Raw genomic sequence first — 18,052 nt, 5'->3', positions numbered from 1 at the left:
CCCTGCACTTTGTTATTTTCTTCCCAAGTTTAAAACGTCCATTCTATCTTGAAATTGTTTTGACTTCCTGTCCGTTTGGAAATTCTGTAACCACACTATTTATTGCCGCTTTTTGCTTTGTAATTGTCCTCATTTACCAATTGATGTCTCTAGCTCCCTGTTTACAATCTTGTAAGTTTATTTTACTCTGAATACATCTTTTTCAACTTGGTTTCTGGGTTGTCATGTGTGTTAATCATAGGCTGTTTTTTGTTGTTGTTTATTCTCTGTCCAGAGGATCCCCTTTAGCATCTCATGTAAGGTTGGTCTGGTTTCTAGAAATTCTCTTAATTTCTGTTTATCTGGAAATGTCCTAATTTCGCCCTCATACTTGAGGGACAGTTTTTCAGGGTACGTAATTGTTGGTTAGGAGCTCTGGTGGCATAGTGCCTAAGGCATTTGACTGCTAACCAGAAGGGTGGTGTTTCAAACCCGCCATCTGCTCCTCAGAAGGAAGATTGGACAATCTACTTCCGTAGTGATTTTGCCCTGGAAACCCAAGGAGGGGGTCTCTATGAGTCAGATCCAACTTGACAGCAGTGAGTTTGTTTTTTTTTTTTAATTGTTGGTTGGCAATTTTTTTCTCTCAGGATTTTATATCTGTCATCCCATTGCATTCTTGTCTGCATGGGTTCTGCCCAGAAATCTGAGCTTAGTCTTACTGGCTGCCTTTGTAGGTAAATTTTCATTTTTCTGAGCTTTTTTCAAGATTCTGTCTTTATCTTTGGTTTTGAAAAGTTAGATAATGATATGTCTTGTTGGTTTTCTTTTGGGGTGTATTCTGTTTGGGGTTCTTTATGCTTTTTGAATGCATATTGTCTTATCTTCCATTATATTAGGGATGTTCTCTTCCAACAAATCTAACAAATTGTCAGCAATTTTCTTTGGTTTTATATGTTTCTTCCTGTTCTGGAATTCTGATCTCAGGTAAGTGATTTCTCTTGATGGTATCACCGTATATCTTAGGCTTTCTTCATTTTTTTTTTTTTTTTTCTTAATCTTTTTTTCTGATCATTCCCTTTACCAAGTACTGTTGAGGATTTTTTTTTTTTTTCCTTTCTTTTTTTTTAATTGTGATTTGGGTGAAGGTTTACAGAGCAAATTTACTTTCCATACAGTGGTTCACATATACTTTGTCTCATGTCATTGACCACAGTTTACCACAATGCAACAGCTCCTGTCCCACTTCCTCCTCATAGTTACCTCTTCCCAGTGTCCATCCCTCCATGCACTCCTGCCCCTTGAGCTGTCTCCCTGTGCATAAGCAACCCTTCTTTCTCCCATGGTTGTTCTCTCCAAGAGTGTATCTACTTGAGGTAAATGTTCAACTCATATACCTGTATTTTGTTTGGCTGGAAACCACAGGTGTGGGTTCAATTCAAGAGAGATTTGTTTTAATCTCACTAATTCATTGATTCAGTTTTACTCCCTCTCCTGTTCAGTGTGTTATCTGGTTTTAAAATTTTAGTATTATTTTTCTGGATTTCTATTTGCTGTTTTTGTATAGTTTCTAATTTGTCATTTATTTTTTCGTTGTGTTATTGCATTGTTTTTCTAAGTCCTTCTAGAGTTCTGTCTGCGTTTTCCTTAATTTTGTTGGTATTTTCCTCGATTTTATCAGTGTTCTGCTTTGACCTGTCTCTCAATCCATTGAACTCTCTCTCTCTCACTGCCATCAAGTCAGATCTGACTCATAGCGACCCCTCCTTGGGTTTCTGAGTAGTATCACTACGGAAGTAGATTGCCCAATCTTCCTTCCAAGGAGTGGCTGGTGGGCTTGAACCACCAGCCTTCTGGTTAGCAGTCAAATGTAATTCTTTTGAATTCCTTATCTGGTAGTTCCAATGCCACTTATTCCTCTGTGTGGTTTTCTGGTTCCTTGTTTGTAGTAGTATATCTTACTTCTTTTGTATTTACTGGGATTGTCAGTTATCTTTGGGACACTGTCATGTCATTGTATTTGTGTTTAATTGATGATTGTATGTTTGTGTGATTGATCCAGGTTATTATTATTATTTATATATCTGAGCAAGCAGGCCTTATGTGCTGCTCTGTTCATTAGTTTTGCAGCACTTAGGCACTCATGACTTGTCTCTTAGTGAGTGTGACAGAAGATGAAAATTTATGCTTTGATCTCTGTTAGCTTTTCCAGTAAAGCAATTGAGGGAAGGTTGAACTGGTACTGGCTACTGTCTGTCATTGATCAGTTGATGCAGAAGCAGATGGTCATGCTTGCATAATGGGTGGAGCTTCAGGAGGTACAGATGTGGTTGGGTCATGTGGGCATCATTGCTGTCTTCTGCCAGGTGGGACAATAAAAAAAGAAAGAACAGAAAATAACAACACACCAGAAATGAAAGCGGGAACAAAAGATACAAATAGCATAAACAAACATCCACCACCACCACCACAAAAAGAAAAAATAAATAAATGAGAAGAAAAAAGGATAAGAGGACAGGGAGAGAAAGGACAAAAAGGAGGGGTAAAAATGAAAGAGCAAGATAAAAGAATAGTGAGAAAAATAAGAAAAATAGAAAAAGAAAACAAAGGATTGGGGGGGGGGAGAACAAGGAAATAGAAAACAAGAACCAGGGAAAGGAAAAAAAAAAAAAAAAACTATGAAAATAGAAGACCAAAAGAATAATTGAAATAAAAAATACTAGGGGAGGGGGCTAGAACACCTGGATGATATTTCTGCTGGTGAAGCTAGTGGCAGGAAGTATGGTACCTGGTTCCAAAAGGGGTTCTTGCTGACCCAAAGGACAGCCGGGGTCAGGGCACCTGGTCCCAGGATGGTTCCTTCTGTTCCAAAATGTGAGTGGGTGTAGGGTGCCTAGTCCCAGAAGAAATTCTTGTCATCTTACAGGGTGACTGTGGCTATGTCACCTGGTCCCAAAAAACATTTCTGCCATCCCAAAAGGTGGCTGGATGTAGGGTACCTGATCCCAAAAGAAATTCTTAGTGGCCCATAAGGCAACTAGGAGCAATGTACTTATTCCAGAAGGAATTCCTCTTGGCCCAAGAAGCAGCTTGGGGCAGGGCATCTAGTCCCAGAAAAAATTTTTGCTGTCCCAAAAGGAAGCTTGTCACAAGGCCCTTGTTCCCAGAAGTTCCTACCATCACAAAAGGTGGCTGGGTACAGGGTACCTGGTACCATAGAAAGTTTCTGCTGGCCTAAAAGGTGGCTGGCAGCAGGGTGGCTGGTCCTGGAAGTAGTTTTTGCCTACTCAGAAGGCAACTGTTGGAAGAGCGCCTGATCCCAGATAAATTCCTGCTGGCCCACAGTACGTCTGGGGGCAGGGTGCCTGGACCCAGAGAAGTTCCTGCCGGCCCAAACAGTGGCTGGGAGTAAGGCACCTGGTTCCTGAAGTAGTTTCTGCTACCCCAAAATGCAGCTGGGGACAGGGTGTCTGGTTCCAGAAAAAGTTCCTGCTGTCCCAAAAGGCAGCAGGGCAGAGGGCCCCTGTTCCCAGAAAAAGTTCCTAGCATCCCAAAATGTGGCTAATTATAGGGTGCCTTGTCCCAGACAAAGTTCCTGCCAACTGAAAAGGTGGTTGGGAGCAGGGTGGCTTGTCCCACAACTAGTTCCTATCTACCCAGAAAGCAACTGGGACAGGGACAGGATGCCTGATCCCAGATAGAGTTCCTACTGGCCCAAAAGGTGTCTGGGTGAAGGGCATCTGGACTCAGAAAAAGGACCTACTAATTCAAAAGGCAACTGGGAGCAAGGCATCTGGTTTCCGAGGGAGTTCTTGCTAACCCAAAAAGGAGCTGGGCACAGGGTCCCTGTTCCCAGAAGAAGTTCTGCCATCTTCAAAAGACAGCTGAGTGTAGAAAAAGTTCTTATTGGCCCAAAAGGTAGTTGGGAGCAGGGTGCCAATTTCCAGAACCAGTTCATGCCTGCCCAGAAAGCACCTGGTGGCAGGGCACCCAGTACAGGATGGAATTCCTGCTGGTCCAGGTGGCTAGGGGTGGGGGAGGCCACACCTCAATTCACTGGAAAGGTGTGGGGTTGTTGTTGTTGTTTGCCATGGAGTCAGACCTGACTCATAGCGACCCCTCCTTGGGTTTTCGAGGCAGTATCACTATGGAAGTAGATTGCCCAACCTTCCTTCTGAGGAGTGGGGTACAAGGGGAAAAAAGGGAATACCACACCTTTCTGGTTGCATCTACCAGTGTGGTTGCCCATGCAGTCCTAGGCAAGTGGAGTTGATTGTCAGGTTGATGCCCTGATTGGAACCAAAAACCAAATGACCAAACTCATTGCCATTGAGTCGGATCTGACTCATAGCAACCCCTACTTGGGTTTTCCAAGGCAGTATCACTACAGAAGTAGATTGCCCAGTCTTCCTTCTGAGGAGTGGCTGGTGGCTTGCAGATATTCAAAATGGCCATACCATTAGACCACTCAACAGTCCACAGCTCCATTTGTTTCCTTATTCACTGTTTTCAGTTTCTTCTACTAGTTGGCATTTACTCCATTTCTTTCTCCTTCAAAGCTCAGGGCTCCAGGACTATCTATTTCAGTGGTTTTCTCATTTCTTTGTTACAGAAGGTCTGCGTAGTGTGTCTACCTATTCCACCATCTTGCCAGAAGTCTCCTTGGTCCTTTGCCTTTACATATAAATTTTAGAACAACTGTATCTATGTCTGCAAAACACCTCCTGGGGTTTATATAGAAATGAATATTGAATCTAGAGAATAATTTGGGGAGAATTGGCATCTTTACTATGTTGATTCTTTCATTCCATGAACATGGTATAACTCTTCATTTATTTAAGTCATCTCTGATTTCTTTCATCAACATTTTTTCATTTTCAGCATATGGATCCTATACATGCTGTTTTAGATTTATACCTAAGTAGTTCATGTTCCTTGGAGTGATTGTAAATAGTATTGTGTTAATTTCATTGTCTTTACGTTCATTGTTCATACATGGCAATGTATGATTTTTGTATATTGATTTTTTTTTTTTTTGGTGAAAAGTTACACACCAAAACATCTGCCAACACACACAGACTTCCACATCAAAGACACTCATTACATTTTTCATGTTATGCCACCATTATCACTTTTCCATAACATTCTACCACCATTCACATGAACCCAATACCCTTTGTGCAAAAATTCCCTTTCCTCCTCCTTCCCACCCCAATAACCATGAATAATCTTTGATTTCTATATATTTGTTTACCTCATATAATTGAGATCATATGGTATTTGTTAATTTGTGATTGACTTAGTTTACTCTGCATGTTCTCAAGGTTCATCCATGCAATGGCATGCATCAGGACTTCATTTTTCTTTATGTTGTTGTTGTTGTTATGTGCCATCGAGTCGGACCTGACTCATAGCAACCCCTCCTTGGGTTTCCGAGGCAGTATCACTCCAGAAGTAGATTGCCCCATCTTCCTTCTGAGGAGTGGCTGGTGGGTTTGAACCACCAGCCTTCTGGTTAGCAGTCAAATGCATTAGGCACTGCGCTACCAGACTCCGTTTATGAATGAGTAATATTCTGTTACATGTATGTACCATATTTTGTTTATCTAGTCATCTTTAGATGGACATTTTGGTTGTTTCCACCTTTTGGCTACTGTGAAAAGTGTATAATGAACATGGATGTACAGTTTTTTGTTTTCGTAACTGCCTACACTTCTTTTGTGTATCTACCTAGGATTGGAATTGCAAGGAGCTCTGGTAGCATAGTCCCTAAGGCACTTGACTGCTAACCAGAAAGAAGACTGGTGGTTCAAACCCACCAGCCACTCCTCAGAAGGAAGATGGGGCAATCTACTTCCCTAGTGATACTGCCTCGGAAACCAAAGGGGAGGGATCACTATGAGTCAGGTCCAACTCAATGGCACATAACAACAACAATAACATAGTAATTCTATGTTCAACTTTCTGAGGAACTGTAAAATTGTTTTCCACAGTGGCTATGCCATTTTACATTCTTACCAGCAATGGATGAAGGTTCCAGTTTCTCCACAGCTTGGCCAGCAATTGTTTTCCTTTTTGTTTGTTTTCTCATTGCCATTCTAATGGGGGGTGAAGTGGTATCTTATTGTCATTTTGTGCATGTTGATTTTGTATCCTACAAATTTGCTGAACTCACGTAGTAGTTCTAGGAGTTTTTATTATAGATCTATGTAGACAGTCATGCCATCTGCAAATAAGTTTTGCTTTTTCCTTCCAATGTCTATGTCTTTTATTTCTTGTTCTTGTCTTTTTGTGCTGGTTAGAACTTTTTGTACTATGTTTAATAAGAGTCTTAAAAATCTTTCACCATTAAATATGATGTTTTGTATCATCCCTTTTGTAAATGTTCTTTGTCAGATTGAAGAAATTCTCCTCTGTTCCTAGTTTACTGAGAGCTTTTAATCGTGAATTGTTGTTGGATGTTATCAAATGCTTTTTCACTGTCAAATGATAGGATCATATATGATTTTTTGTTGTTGTTGCTTTTTTAGCTTGTTGTTATAGGTTACATTGATTTTCAAATATGGAACCAGCTTTACATCCCTGGAATGAACCCACTTGGCTGTGATGGATAATTCTTTTTATATACATTTATGGATTTGATTTGATAATATTTTGCTGAGAATTCTTACATGTATTATGCATTTTGGGCATATTTCAGTGTGGGAACATATGCTATTAATTACAGGGGGAAAAAAAAACACTGCCATCAAGTTGATTCCAACTCATAGCAACCCCCATTGGATTACCAAGGTGGTAAATCTTTATGGAAGTAGATTGCCTCATCTATTAATTACAGAAGTGCATCAGTAATTTTTAGTATCAGTAATGTGTAGCATTTGTAACTTACAATTTCTGAAAGAACAGCTATGTGGCTTTCTCAGTAATTACTCTGTAGCAGCCGAAGGTTCCATGTCCTATGTCTCTTCTTTTCAGTCTGTGCATATATTTAGGTCAACATTGATGCAAAGCTTTGTTCTCTTTCAGCTTTGGTTCGCCTTTTTTAATGGATTTTCCGGGCAGATTATCTTTGATCGTTGGTGCATCAGCTTGTACAATGTGGTAAGCACCCTGCACCTCTATCTGAAATGTGTACAACTTCAGTGATGTTCCTTGGCTGTTTATATCTGGAAAGTGTATAAGTCAGTCATCTCTGTACATAGCAGGCAGCACACATGCATCTTCAAGGTCTTTGTTGTTGCAACAAATCATACAGGAGTCAAACTTTCCACTTGTGTTTCAAATCACAGCCGTTCATTCTAGGGTAACTACATGCAACGTGCTCTATGTGTTTTGACAATATATCTGAACCCTCTTCACTGTATGTCTGTGCAATGTTTACATGCTTTTCAAGCAAGTGAAAATTGCTGAGCTTTACCTAAACTCACTCTGTTTAATAAATATAATTCTGATGTATCTATTCCTATATATGTGAGAGCTTATAATGTGTTTTGGTGTCCTTTTAAATTTCCTGGCAGAAAATGGGTCCTTCTGAAAGTATATTACCCTTTACAGTCTAAGTCTATGCTATATTGACTGTTGATCCCAAGTCCAAGAGTAAATACTATTTTCCATTGTAATGGAGTTAAGAAATAAACATACGGAGTTTCATGCTCTTAGGTAAAATATTTTGAATTCAAAAACTGGGTATAAATTAAGGCTTGTAAGGCTACATGGCTTATTAGCCGTATTTGCATTTTTGTTTCATTTTACTTTAGATTTGTTACCATTCTACTTTAAGGGTTGGAAATCAGGGAATCAGAGTTAGGTCCTCAAAGACTGTAATGCAAGCCCTCTCCTGCACTGTATCACCACAGTTATGACGCGTTCTGTATGCGCTGTGCCCTAACACCTACAACTCTGTGTTCCAGAAGCTTAAATTCTGAAACTGAAAACACAGGTCGAAGTCATGGGACAGAAGTCATAGAGTATCCAATAATATGAAAATGCCTGGTGCTTTGAAAATGCACAGTGTGTATAGATGCCAGTGCTAGACTGATTTGGTTAGAGTCCTGCATCAAAGAGGCTCCAGTCATCTATAGAGCATCTTCTACCAGGTTTTTGGTCACAGATGACAGTACTGACCAACTTTCTTCAAAGTTTCATAGTAGACTGGAGCAGAGATGGCATAGTCTCTTGTCTGTGTTAGAAGAATCACTATGAATGCATATGCTATAGATATTAATCAATACAATATTATTTTTTATATATATGTTAAGGGAAGCACAGACACTATTGTTGTTGTTGTTTTACTAGCAGCATATGGAGCTATCCAAAACCAAAACCAAACTCACTGCCATCAAGTAGATTCTGACTCATAGCAGCCCCCACTGGGTTTCCAAGGCTGTAAATCTTTACAGAAGCAGACTGCTTCCTGTTTCTTAAGTAGAGCAGCTGATGGGTTGGAACCACCAACCTTCTGGTTAGCAGCCAAATGCCTTAACCATGACAGCACCAGAACTCCTTAAATTGGGCTATAGTGGGAAAAAAATTATCGACCAATTTAGGATAAAATTATTAATATCTATTGACTTACTCCGTTTCATCCTGTTACATGTGCATTTTATGGATAGCAAATCACTGAGGCCGGGGACCTTTCCAATAGTTACTGGCAGTGCCAGTGACTGACTTGAAGGAGGGCTGGGGTAGAGAAAGGCATAGACGCTCCGGAGATCTGCAGAGGGCTCCCCTGAGCCTTTGGCTGAGGGCTGATCCGTGCATGCATGAGAAACATCAGTTCAAAGCTGAGGCAAGAACCACCAGGAAGTAGCAGGCTGAGAAGTTCTTGGAGCTCTTTCAAGGGTTCAAGATTGTATTCCCACTAGCTAGAGTGGGAAGACTTCCTATTACACAGGACATTAGGTAAATTCCTTCTATGGGACACACTTTTAATAATAAAGATAAATTAGTCCCATAACAAAACAACTTTAGAGCCTTCATAAGAAAACTTAAAAGCAAGCCTCCAAAAGATGCACCTTATTTGCAAGTTATCTGCATAGCAGAACACAGCCATGCCGTATTTAATGTTCAGCATCTGATAAAACTAAGTGTGCAAAGAAACAGGAGAATAAGATCCATAATCAGGTAACCAACATAAGAACAGACCCAGAAATTATAAAGATGATGAAATGAGTAGAAAAGAAGCTTCAAGCAGCTGTTGTAAATGTGATAAACATGGCCAACGATATAAAGGAAACCATGAACATAATGAGAAGAGAAATGAAAGATGTAGAAAATAACCAAATGGAACCTTGTGATATAAAAAATACAATACGTGAGATGAAAATTTTTCTAGATCATCTTAAAAGTAGATATGAAACTTCAGAAAAATGCCCATTAAATATGAATACGTATCAATAGAGAAGCACAGAAAGAGAGAAAAATGAAAAGAACCTCATTTTGCTCTGGGAAAATGCCAAGCATTATAATATTCACATCCTTAGCATTTCAAAAGAAAGATGAGGGAGAAAAAGATACAGTTGAAAATGTTAGATTTTTGATGAAAACTGTAAACCCACAGTACTAAGGATCTCAACAAGGTCTAAGAAGAATAAACCTAAAAGAGAAATAGACACACATGCTCTTTATAATCAAATTGCTGACAAGTCTGAGAAGAAAGAAATACTAGATACAGAAGACAAAGGTAAGAAGGAAAATAGACTTCTCATTGGAAATCATAGCGTCCGGAAGACAGTGGAATGACATCTTTAATGTTCTGAAAGAAAACAGACAAACACATAATTGTCTCAGAATTCTGTATCCAGCACAGATATCTTGCTGATATTAAGGACAAATGAAAACCAATTCAAACCAGGAAAACTACGAGAATTCATCTCCAGAAGACCTCCAGTGCCTAAAATGTTCAAAGAAGTCCTTCAAGCAAAACAAAACATACAGGTAGTCTCCAACTAGTAATGTATTCAGGTTTTGAGAAGCCACACTTATGACCCTCTGGGTGTTGTTTGTATATACTACATACAGTGTTGTAGCGCATAATTTGCTGATATTCTCATTCTCGGGTGTTCACTGACAGTTCAAAGATTGGATTTATAAAAATACTGATAGTAGGAGGCAAGAATAATGAAAACTAAAAAAAAATGAGTATGGTAAAAGTCATATGTCAACTTGGCTGGGAATGGTTTTGAGTGGCTGGGCAGCTGTTGTTGTTGTTGTTGTGTCCCGTCAAGTTGGACCCAACTCATAGTGACCCCTCCTTGGGTTTCCACAGTGGTATCACTAAGGATGAGATTGCCTAGCCTTCCTTCCAGGGAATGGCTGGTGGGTTTGAACCTCCAGCCTTCTGGTTAGCGGTCAAGTGCCTTAGGCACTTTGCTACAAGGCTGGGCAGCTGGTGGTAGTTATTCCCCATGATGGACTGGCAGTCAGCTTCATGGTGGAATCTGCCACAAGCAGCTGAGTAGCTGCCTTAGAGATGTGGTCTACTTCCTGTGTATTAGAAGAAACTTTGGGAATGCTCTGTAGCTTTCGGCACGCTTGAATCCAGCATGGAGCCGAATTATTGTTCAGCAGCCTGCCATGTTGTCTGCCCATCTTGGGACTCTCAATGGACTTGAATCAATGGCCTGCTGTGTTGTTTGGTAATATCGGGACTGTCCTTTTTTACTTCTTGTCCTTGGATTTGTCCACCTCAGCAGCCTGAGTGAAGAGACACCTCCAGCTCCAGTGGGCCAGGAGCAAGAGGCAGAGCTGAAGCCCAAGGTCGAGGGGCTTTCACCCATCCCCTAGAGCTTGCCACATTGAACTTGGACTTCTAGCCTCCAAAACTGTAAGAGAATCAACTCCTGTTTGTTAAAGCCATCCCATATGTGGTATATTCCTGTCAGAGCAGCACTAGGTAACCAAAACAATGAGGCACTCAGTTTACATCAGAACCAACTTATACAGGAGTTGTTAGAATAGGACCCTTATCAGTCAGGGACTAGTTATATATCAGGAAGAAATTGATATTTACCCAAAGAAATTAAGACCACCAGAAATGTTAATTATGTGGACAAATTTAAGAGGCTTTTCTCCCCATTTTCAGTCTCTGTAACAGATGCTTATCTGGTTAAAGCAAAAATAACACTGTGTTATGTGATCTATAATTTATATAGAATTAAAATGTATGACAACTATAGTACAAAGAATGTGAGGGGAAAAGTTAAGTATGTTTTTGTAAAGTTCCTGAATGTTGTAGAAATGATACAATATTTGAATTTTGTAATACTTTACATGCTGATACTATAAACCTTAAAGCCCAGCTAGAAACTACAACAGAAAGATATAGCTAGCCAACCAATAGTAGAGATGAAATAGAACTTAAAAAATACTCAAGGTAAAAGAGAAAAATAGATGCAACAAATAGCAAACAAATAAGATGGTGGCTTTAACCCAGTAAATGATAATGATGTTGAATACAAGGGACATAAACGCTCTTATGAAAAGCAGAGATTGTCAGATTTAATTAAAAATTCAAGACATAATTATATGATTTCTACAAGAAACCTACTGTAAATATATGACACAGATACATCAAAAGAAAAAGGATGGAAGATTTACCTTATAAACACCAATCAAAAGAATGCTGCAATGGCTAAATTAATAGCATTAATAGTAGATTTCAGAATAAAAAATTTGACTAGGGATAAAGAGGGGCAGGTCCTCATTATAAAGGAGTCAATTTATTATGAACACATTATAATTCTAAATATATAAGCACTTATTAAAAGGGCTTGTAAATATATAGAGCAAAATCGTGGATATTAAGTTGGAGATTTGAGCAGTCCTCTGCAGAGTTGATAAAAACTGTAAATAAACAATCAGAATAGATATATTAGATTTGGACAAAATTATCCACCATCTTCACTAATTCACTCTTATAGAAAACTCTACCTTTAGACAGCAGAATGTATGTTCCTTTCAAGGGCATAGACCACATGCTGAGCCATAGAAAGACTCAATAAATTCAAAATGATTGAAATCCTACCGAACATGTTCTCTGACTACAGTGAATTTAAATTAGAAATCAGTAACAGTAATTGTGATGCTTAAGGTTACATGTCAACTTGGCTAGGCCATGATTCTCAGTGGTTTGGCAGATATTATGTAATCATCCTCCAATCAGTTGAATGGAGAATTTCCTTGGCCTGCATCCAATATATATGGATGTTTTGGCAAAGCTCACTCTTTCAATCCTGTATCCAACTTGTTATCCTCTGGCCTCTGGTTCTTGGGTGTTAGCTAGCAGCCTACTTCCTGACCTGCCAATTTTAGGTTACCATCTCCTGCAACCATGTGAATCAGGAGAAGCCTCAGCCTAATGCCTAACCAATGGATTGGAGACTTGCCAGCCTCCATAACTATGTGAGCTTTTTCCTTGAAATAAATCTTTCTTTATATATTTGTAGATACACACTTCACTGCTTTTGCTTCTCTAGAGAACCCCGCCTAGAGCACTGCCTGGGGCACTGCCTGAAGCAAATGCCTTACAAGACATTGACAAATATTCCCAAGACCTACCCCACCATACGTTTTTTGCTTCTAAACCAATAAGCCCCAGTGAGTCTCAAGAGGTGAAATATCAGAATAGTCTGACTGATATCATGGTGTTGTCTACTTAGTCATGGTTTCCCTAGGAGTAAAAGTGATGGGCAATATACTAAATATTTACTTGATCTGTATAAGCAGAAGAATTCTAGGTTAAGTGAGTGTCAGTCTAAGTTGAATTGGCAGAATAGAGTCATGGATTGAGCCAGTTCACAAACTTACAACCTCTTGAATGAAGGGGAGACTGAGTTTTGAGGAAAGACCCCATGACATTGCCAAACATTTATACTGTTAATCTTTCTCTCAGCCTTCCTTAAAGGGATCTGTGACCTTCTATGAGAGTGACCGTTGACTGGGGAAAAGGAAATCATCGCATTTTGGCTCTGAATTCTAGGAAACTTAAAACATCACTGTGGCCTACTAGTCAGACTAGAGGCATATGGTGGTCAGGCTACTAATGGAGTCTTATCTCAGATCTGTCTCACTGTGAGTTCAGTGGGTCTCGGAACCCAACCTGTAATGATTTCCCCAGTTCCAGGATGCATAATTGTCATAGACATACTCAGCCACTGGCAGAACCGCTACATTGGAACACCCACATGTGGGGTAAGGGCTGTCAGGGTAGAAAAAGCCAAGTGGAAGCCATTAGTACTGCCCTTACCTAGGAAAATAGTAAACCAAAAGCAGTACTCCATTCCTGAAGGGATTGCAGAGATTATTGCCACCATCAAGGACTTGAAGAATCTCTTAGTCATCTAGTGATGATTGAAGAGAAATACCACAAGTAGGTGGCTTTGACAAACAGAAATGAATTTTCTCACAATTTAGAAGACTAGAAGTCTGAATTCAGAGCATTGGCTCTAGAGGAAGTCTCTTCTGTGGAGGCTGGTCTCTCCAGCTTCTACATCTGCAAAAAGGACAAGGAGGCCACATATTCTGACCTCCTAGAACCCCACAAGAGGAAGGCAGTATCACCATCAATAGTCCAAGGCCTGTTACTGCAAGGCCAGACATGCTGCCTCCCTCCAGCCCTTTCAACCAACCGTTCCTCCCAAAGCACCCACCTCTCTCCTGAGTTTGATAATTCACTGCAGTGGCCACACAGAACTCACAGATTATGAGGTTTATTAGGGAAGCACCAGGCTACAATTCAAGTTCAGGAAAAATGCTCAGTCTCTCTCCCCAGCCTGCCGTCTCTCAGCCAAGTCTCTCACAGTCTCTCCCCCAGCAGTGCATGTCCCTTGGTGTCTTACTCAGCAATGCATGTCTCTTGCATCTCTTTCCCAGCAGCACGTGTCTCTTTCAGAAGCACATGTCTCTTTCAGCAGCACGTCTTCATCAACCAGAGAGAGTTCTGCCTCTAGTAGGCCTCTTTTTGAGCCTGGCAGAGTGGCCAAACTAGCCAGTCACAGCATCAGAACTCTAAGTACCTGAGAGAGAGTGGGAACCTCCCAGAACATTGTTATGTGCCACTCCCAACAGAAATACTCCAGGTGGACAATTTTAGCAATCAGGAGCTCCTCAGTTGCTCATAGCAAATCCCACCACTGAGTTTACAGTGACTTATGGGTAGAAAAGCCATACTAAGTAATTTACTATACTGCAACATCCTAGTTCCTTGCAAATATCCATGGGTCTTGGCATTTATCTTACTGCATTTCTGCTTCTTTTGCTTGCTTGTTTAGTCTCTTTCATATCTCAAAAGAGATTGACTGAAAACATACCCGACACTAATCCTGTCTCATTAACATAACAAAACAACCCATTCCCAAATGGGATTATAAACACAGGCAGGGAGGTTAGGAATTACTACACACATTTCTTGGAGACACAGTTCAATCCATAACAGTGGTGATTCCCACCACAACCCCATTCAACCTGCTTATTCCTCCTGTGCAAAAAACATAGATTTTGAAGAATTAGACTGGATTATTATAATTTCAGTGTCATCAGGTGGTGACTCCAATTGCAGCTGCTTTTCTGGATGTGGTTTCATTGCTTGAGCAAATTAATACATCTTATGGTACCTGGTATGCAGCTCTTGAGCTGGCCAGTAACATTTTCTCAATTCCAGTTACAAAGGATCACCAGAACCAGATTGTCTTCACCTGGCAAGGCCAGCAATACACTTCACTGTCCTACCTCATGGGTATATCAACTCTACAATGCAATTTCATAATTCAGTCTGCAAGAATCTTGACTGCCTTTCCCTCCTGTAATATCTCACACTGGTCCATATCATTGATGATATTATGCTGATTGGATTTAGTAAAGAAGGTGTATCAATGAGTCTAGACATTAGTAGGACATTTATGTACTGTTGTTGTTATGTGCCATTGAGTCATCTTCAACTGATAGTGACCTTATGTACAACAGAACAAAACACTGCCCAGTCCTGTGCCAGGCACACAATCCCTACTATACTTGAGCCCATTGCTGCAGCCACCATGTAAATACATGTTGTTGAGGGCCTTCCCCTCTTTAGTTGACCCTCCACTTTACCAAGCATGGCATCCTTCTCCACAGAATGATCCCCTCTGATAACATGACCAAAGTAGGTGAGATGAAGTCTGGCCATTCTCACTTCCAAAAGCATTCCACTGCACTTATTCCAGGATAGATTTGTTAGTTCTTTTACCAGTCTTTCAACATTCTTTGCCAACACCACAACTCAAAAGCATCAACTCTTCTTTGGTCTTCCTTATTCACATGCGTATGAGGCGACTGAAAATACCATGGCTTGGGTTAGGTGCATCTTCATCTTCAAGGAGACATCTTTGCTCTTCAGCATTTGAAAGAGGTCTTTTGCAAAAGATTTTCCCAATTCAGTGTGTTTTTTGATGTCTTCACTGCTGCTTCCATTGGTGTCAATTGTAGAACCAAGTAATAGGAAGTCTTTGACAACTTCAATCTTTTCTCTGTTTATCGTGATGCTGCTTATTGGGCCAGTTGCGAGAATTTTTGTTTTCTTTGTATTGAAGTGTAATCTGTACTGCAGTGTATAGTCTTTAATCTTCATCAGTAAGTGCTCCAAGTCATCCTCACTTTGAGCAAGCAAAGTTGTGTTGTCTGCATATCTCAGTTTGTTAATGAGCCTTCCTCCAATCCTAATGCCACATTCTTCTTCATATAGTCCAGCTTCTCAGATTATTTGCTCAGCAAACAGATTGAATAGGTATGGTGAAAGGATATGACCCTAACACACTCCCTTCCTGGTTTTAAACCATGCAATGTCCCCTTGTTCTGTTCAAATGACTGCCTCCTGGTACAGGTTCCTCATGAGTACAATTAAGTGTTTGGAATTCCCATTCTTCTCAATGTTATCCACAATTTGTTATGATCCACACAATCTAATGCCTTTGCATACTCGATAAAACAGAAGTAAACATCTTTCTGGTATTCTTTGTTTTGGGCCAAGATCCATCTGACATCAGCTATGATATCCCTCACTCCATGTCCCTTTCTGAATCCACTTGCATTTCTGGAAGGTCTCTGTGAATATACTGCTGCAACCATTTTTGAATCATTTTCAGTAAGATTTTACTTGTGTGTGATATCAGTGATATTGTTTGATAATTTCCACATTCTGTTGGATCACCTTTCTTTGAGTGAGTACAAATATGGATCTCTTCCAGTGCGTTGGTCAGGTAACTGTCTTCAAATCTCTTGGCATAGATAAGTGAGTGCCTCCAGCACAGCATCCATTTGTTGAAACATATCAATGGGTATTCCATCAATTCCTGGAGCCTTGCATTTAGCTAATTCCTTTAGTGCAGTTTCATCTTCTTCCTTCAGTACCATTGGTTCTTGATCATGTGCCACCTCCTGAAATGGATGATCACCTACCTATTCTTTTTGGAATAGTGACTTTCTGTATTCCTTCCATCTTTTGATATTTCCTGCATCATTCAACATATTGCCCATGGAATCTTTCAATATGGCAATTTGGGGCTTAACTTCTTTCCTCGGTTCTTTCAGCTTGAGAAATGCCAAGCGCGTTCTTCCCTCTTGGTTTTCTAACTTCAGGTCTTTGCATATTTCATTCTTACAATTGTCTTCTAAAGCTTCTCTTTGAAATCTTCTGTTCAGCTCTTTTATCCTGTTGATTCTTCCATTTGCCTTAGCTACTCTCTGTTCAGGGGCAAGTTTCAGAGTCTCTTCTGACATCCATTTTGGTATTTTCTTCCTTTCTTGTCATTTTAATGACCATTTGCTTTCTTCATGAATGGTGTTCTTGCTGTCACCCCACAACTCCTCAGGTTTTGGGTCATTGGTGTTCAGTGCATCAAATCTGTTCTTTAGATGGTCTCTAAATTCAGGAGGGATATAATCAAGGTCATATTTTGGCTCTCGTGGACTTGTTTTAATTGTCTTCAGATTCAACGTGAACTTGCATATGAGCAGTTGATCTGTTCCACAGTCAGCTCCTGGCCTTTTTTTTTGGTTGAAGATACTGAACTTCTCCATTGCCTCCTGCCACAAATGTTGTCAGTCTGATTCCCGTGTATCCCGTCTGGTGAAGTCCATGTGTATGGCTGCTGTTTGTGCTGTTGAAAAAAGGTATTTGCCATGAGTAAGTCATTGGTCTTGCAAAATTCTATCATGTGATCTCCAGCGTCTATCACCAAGGCAATATTTTCCAACTACTGGTGATTCTTCTTTGTTTCTAACTTTTTTCCAATCACCAGTGATAATTGACACATCTTGATTGCGTGTTCAATCAATTTCAGACTTCAGAAGTTGGTGAAATTCTTCAGTTTCCTCATCTTTGGCTTTGGTGATTAGTGTGTAAATTTTAATAATAGTAGTATTAACTGGTCTTCTTCATAGCCATATGGATATTATCCTATCACTGACAGCATTGTAGTTCAGTATAGATCTTGACACATTCTTTGTGATGATGAATACCATGCCATTCTTCTTCAGTTCCTTCCCAGCATAGTAGATCATATGGTTGTCAGATTCAAAATAGCCAAAACCAGTCCATTTCCAGTTACTAATGCCTAAGATATCGATCTTTATGCATTCCATTTCATTTTTGACAACTTCCAATTTTCCTAGATTCATACTTAGTACATTCCATGTGCTGATTATTAATAGATGTTTGCAGCTGTTTCTTCTCATCTTGAGACATGCCACATCAGCAAATGGGGGTCCCAAAAGCTTTAGTCTGTCCTCATCATTAAGGTGGGCTCTACTCTAAGGAGGCAGCTCTTCTCCAGTCATATTTTGAGTGCCTTCTGACCTTAGGGGCTCATCTTCTCGCACTATATCACAGTGTTTCAGGGATATTCATAAAGTTCTACAGTAATATATCAGACATTGTTTCACATCAGGTTTTCACTGGCCAAGTCTTTGAGAAGTGGATGGCCTCTTCCTTCTCCTGGGTCTGTCTTAATCTGGAAGCGTTGCTGAAACTTGTCCACCATGGGTAACCCTGCTAGCATTTGAAATACTGGTGGCATAGCCTCCACCCTCACAGCAACAC

General features: G+C 40.1%; 1 protein-coding gene across 1 annotated transcript in view; it reads left to right on the top strand.

The window, feature by feature from the left end:
* The window catches only part of LOC103198375 (phospholipid-transporting ATPase IB-like), a 320,073-nt gene that overhangs the window by 165,181 nt on the left and 136,840 nt on the right, over positions 1 to 18,052 (top strand). Inside the window, exon 21 of the mRNA XM_042781173.1 lies at positions 7,006 to 7,080. Coding sequence (XP_042637107.1) covers positions 7,006 to 7,080 — 75 coding nt within the window. The remainder of the gene's footprint in view (positions 1 to 7,005; positions 7,081 to 18,052) is intronic.

This window comes from Orycteropus afer, unplaced genomic scaffold (assembly GCF_000298275.1).
Source record: "Orycteropus afer afer isolate SDZICR_OR568_19922 unplaced genomic scaffold, OryAfe1.0 scaffold00092, whole genome shotgun sequence".
Classification (NCBI taxonomy): domain Eukaryota; kingdom Metazoa; phylum Chordata; class Mammalia; order Tubulidentata; family Orycteropodidae; genus Orycteropus; species Orycteropus afer.
This window is presented reverse-complemented; position numbering and strand designations above follow the sequence as displayed.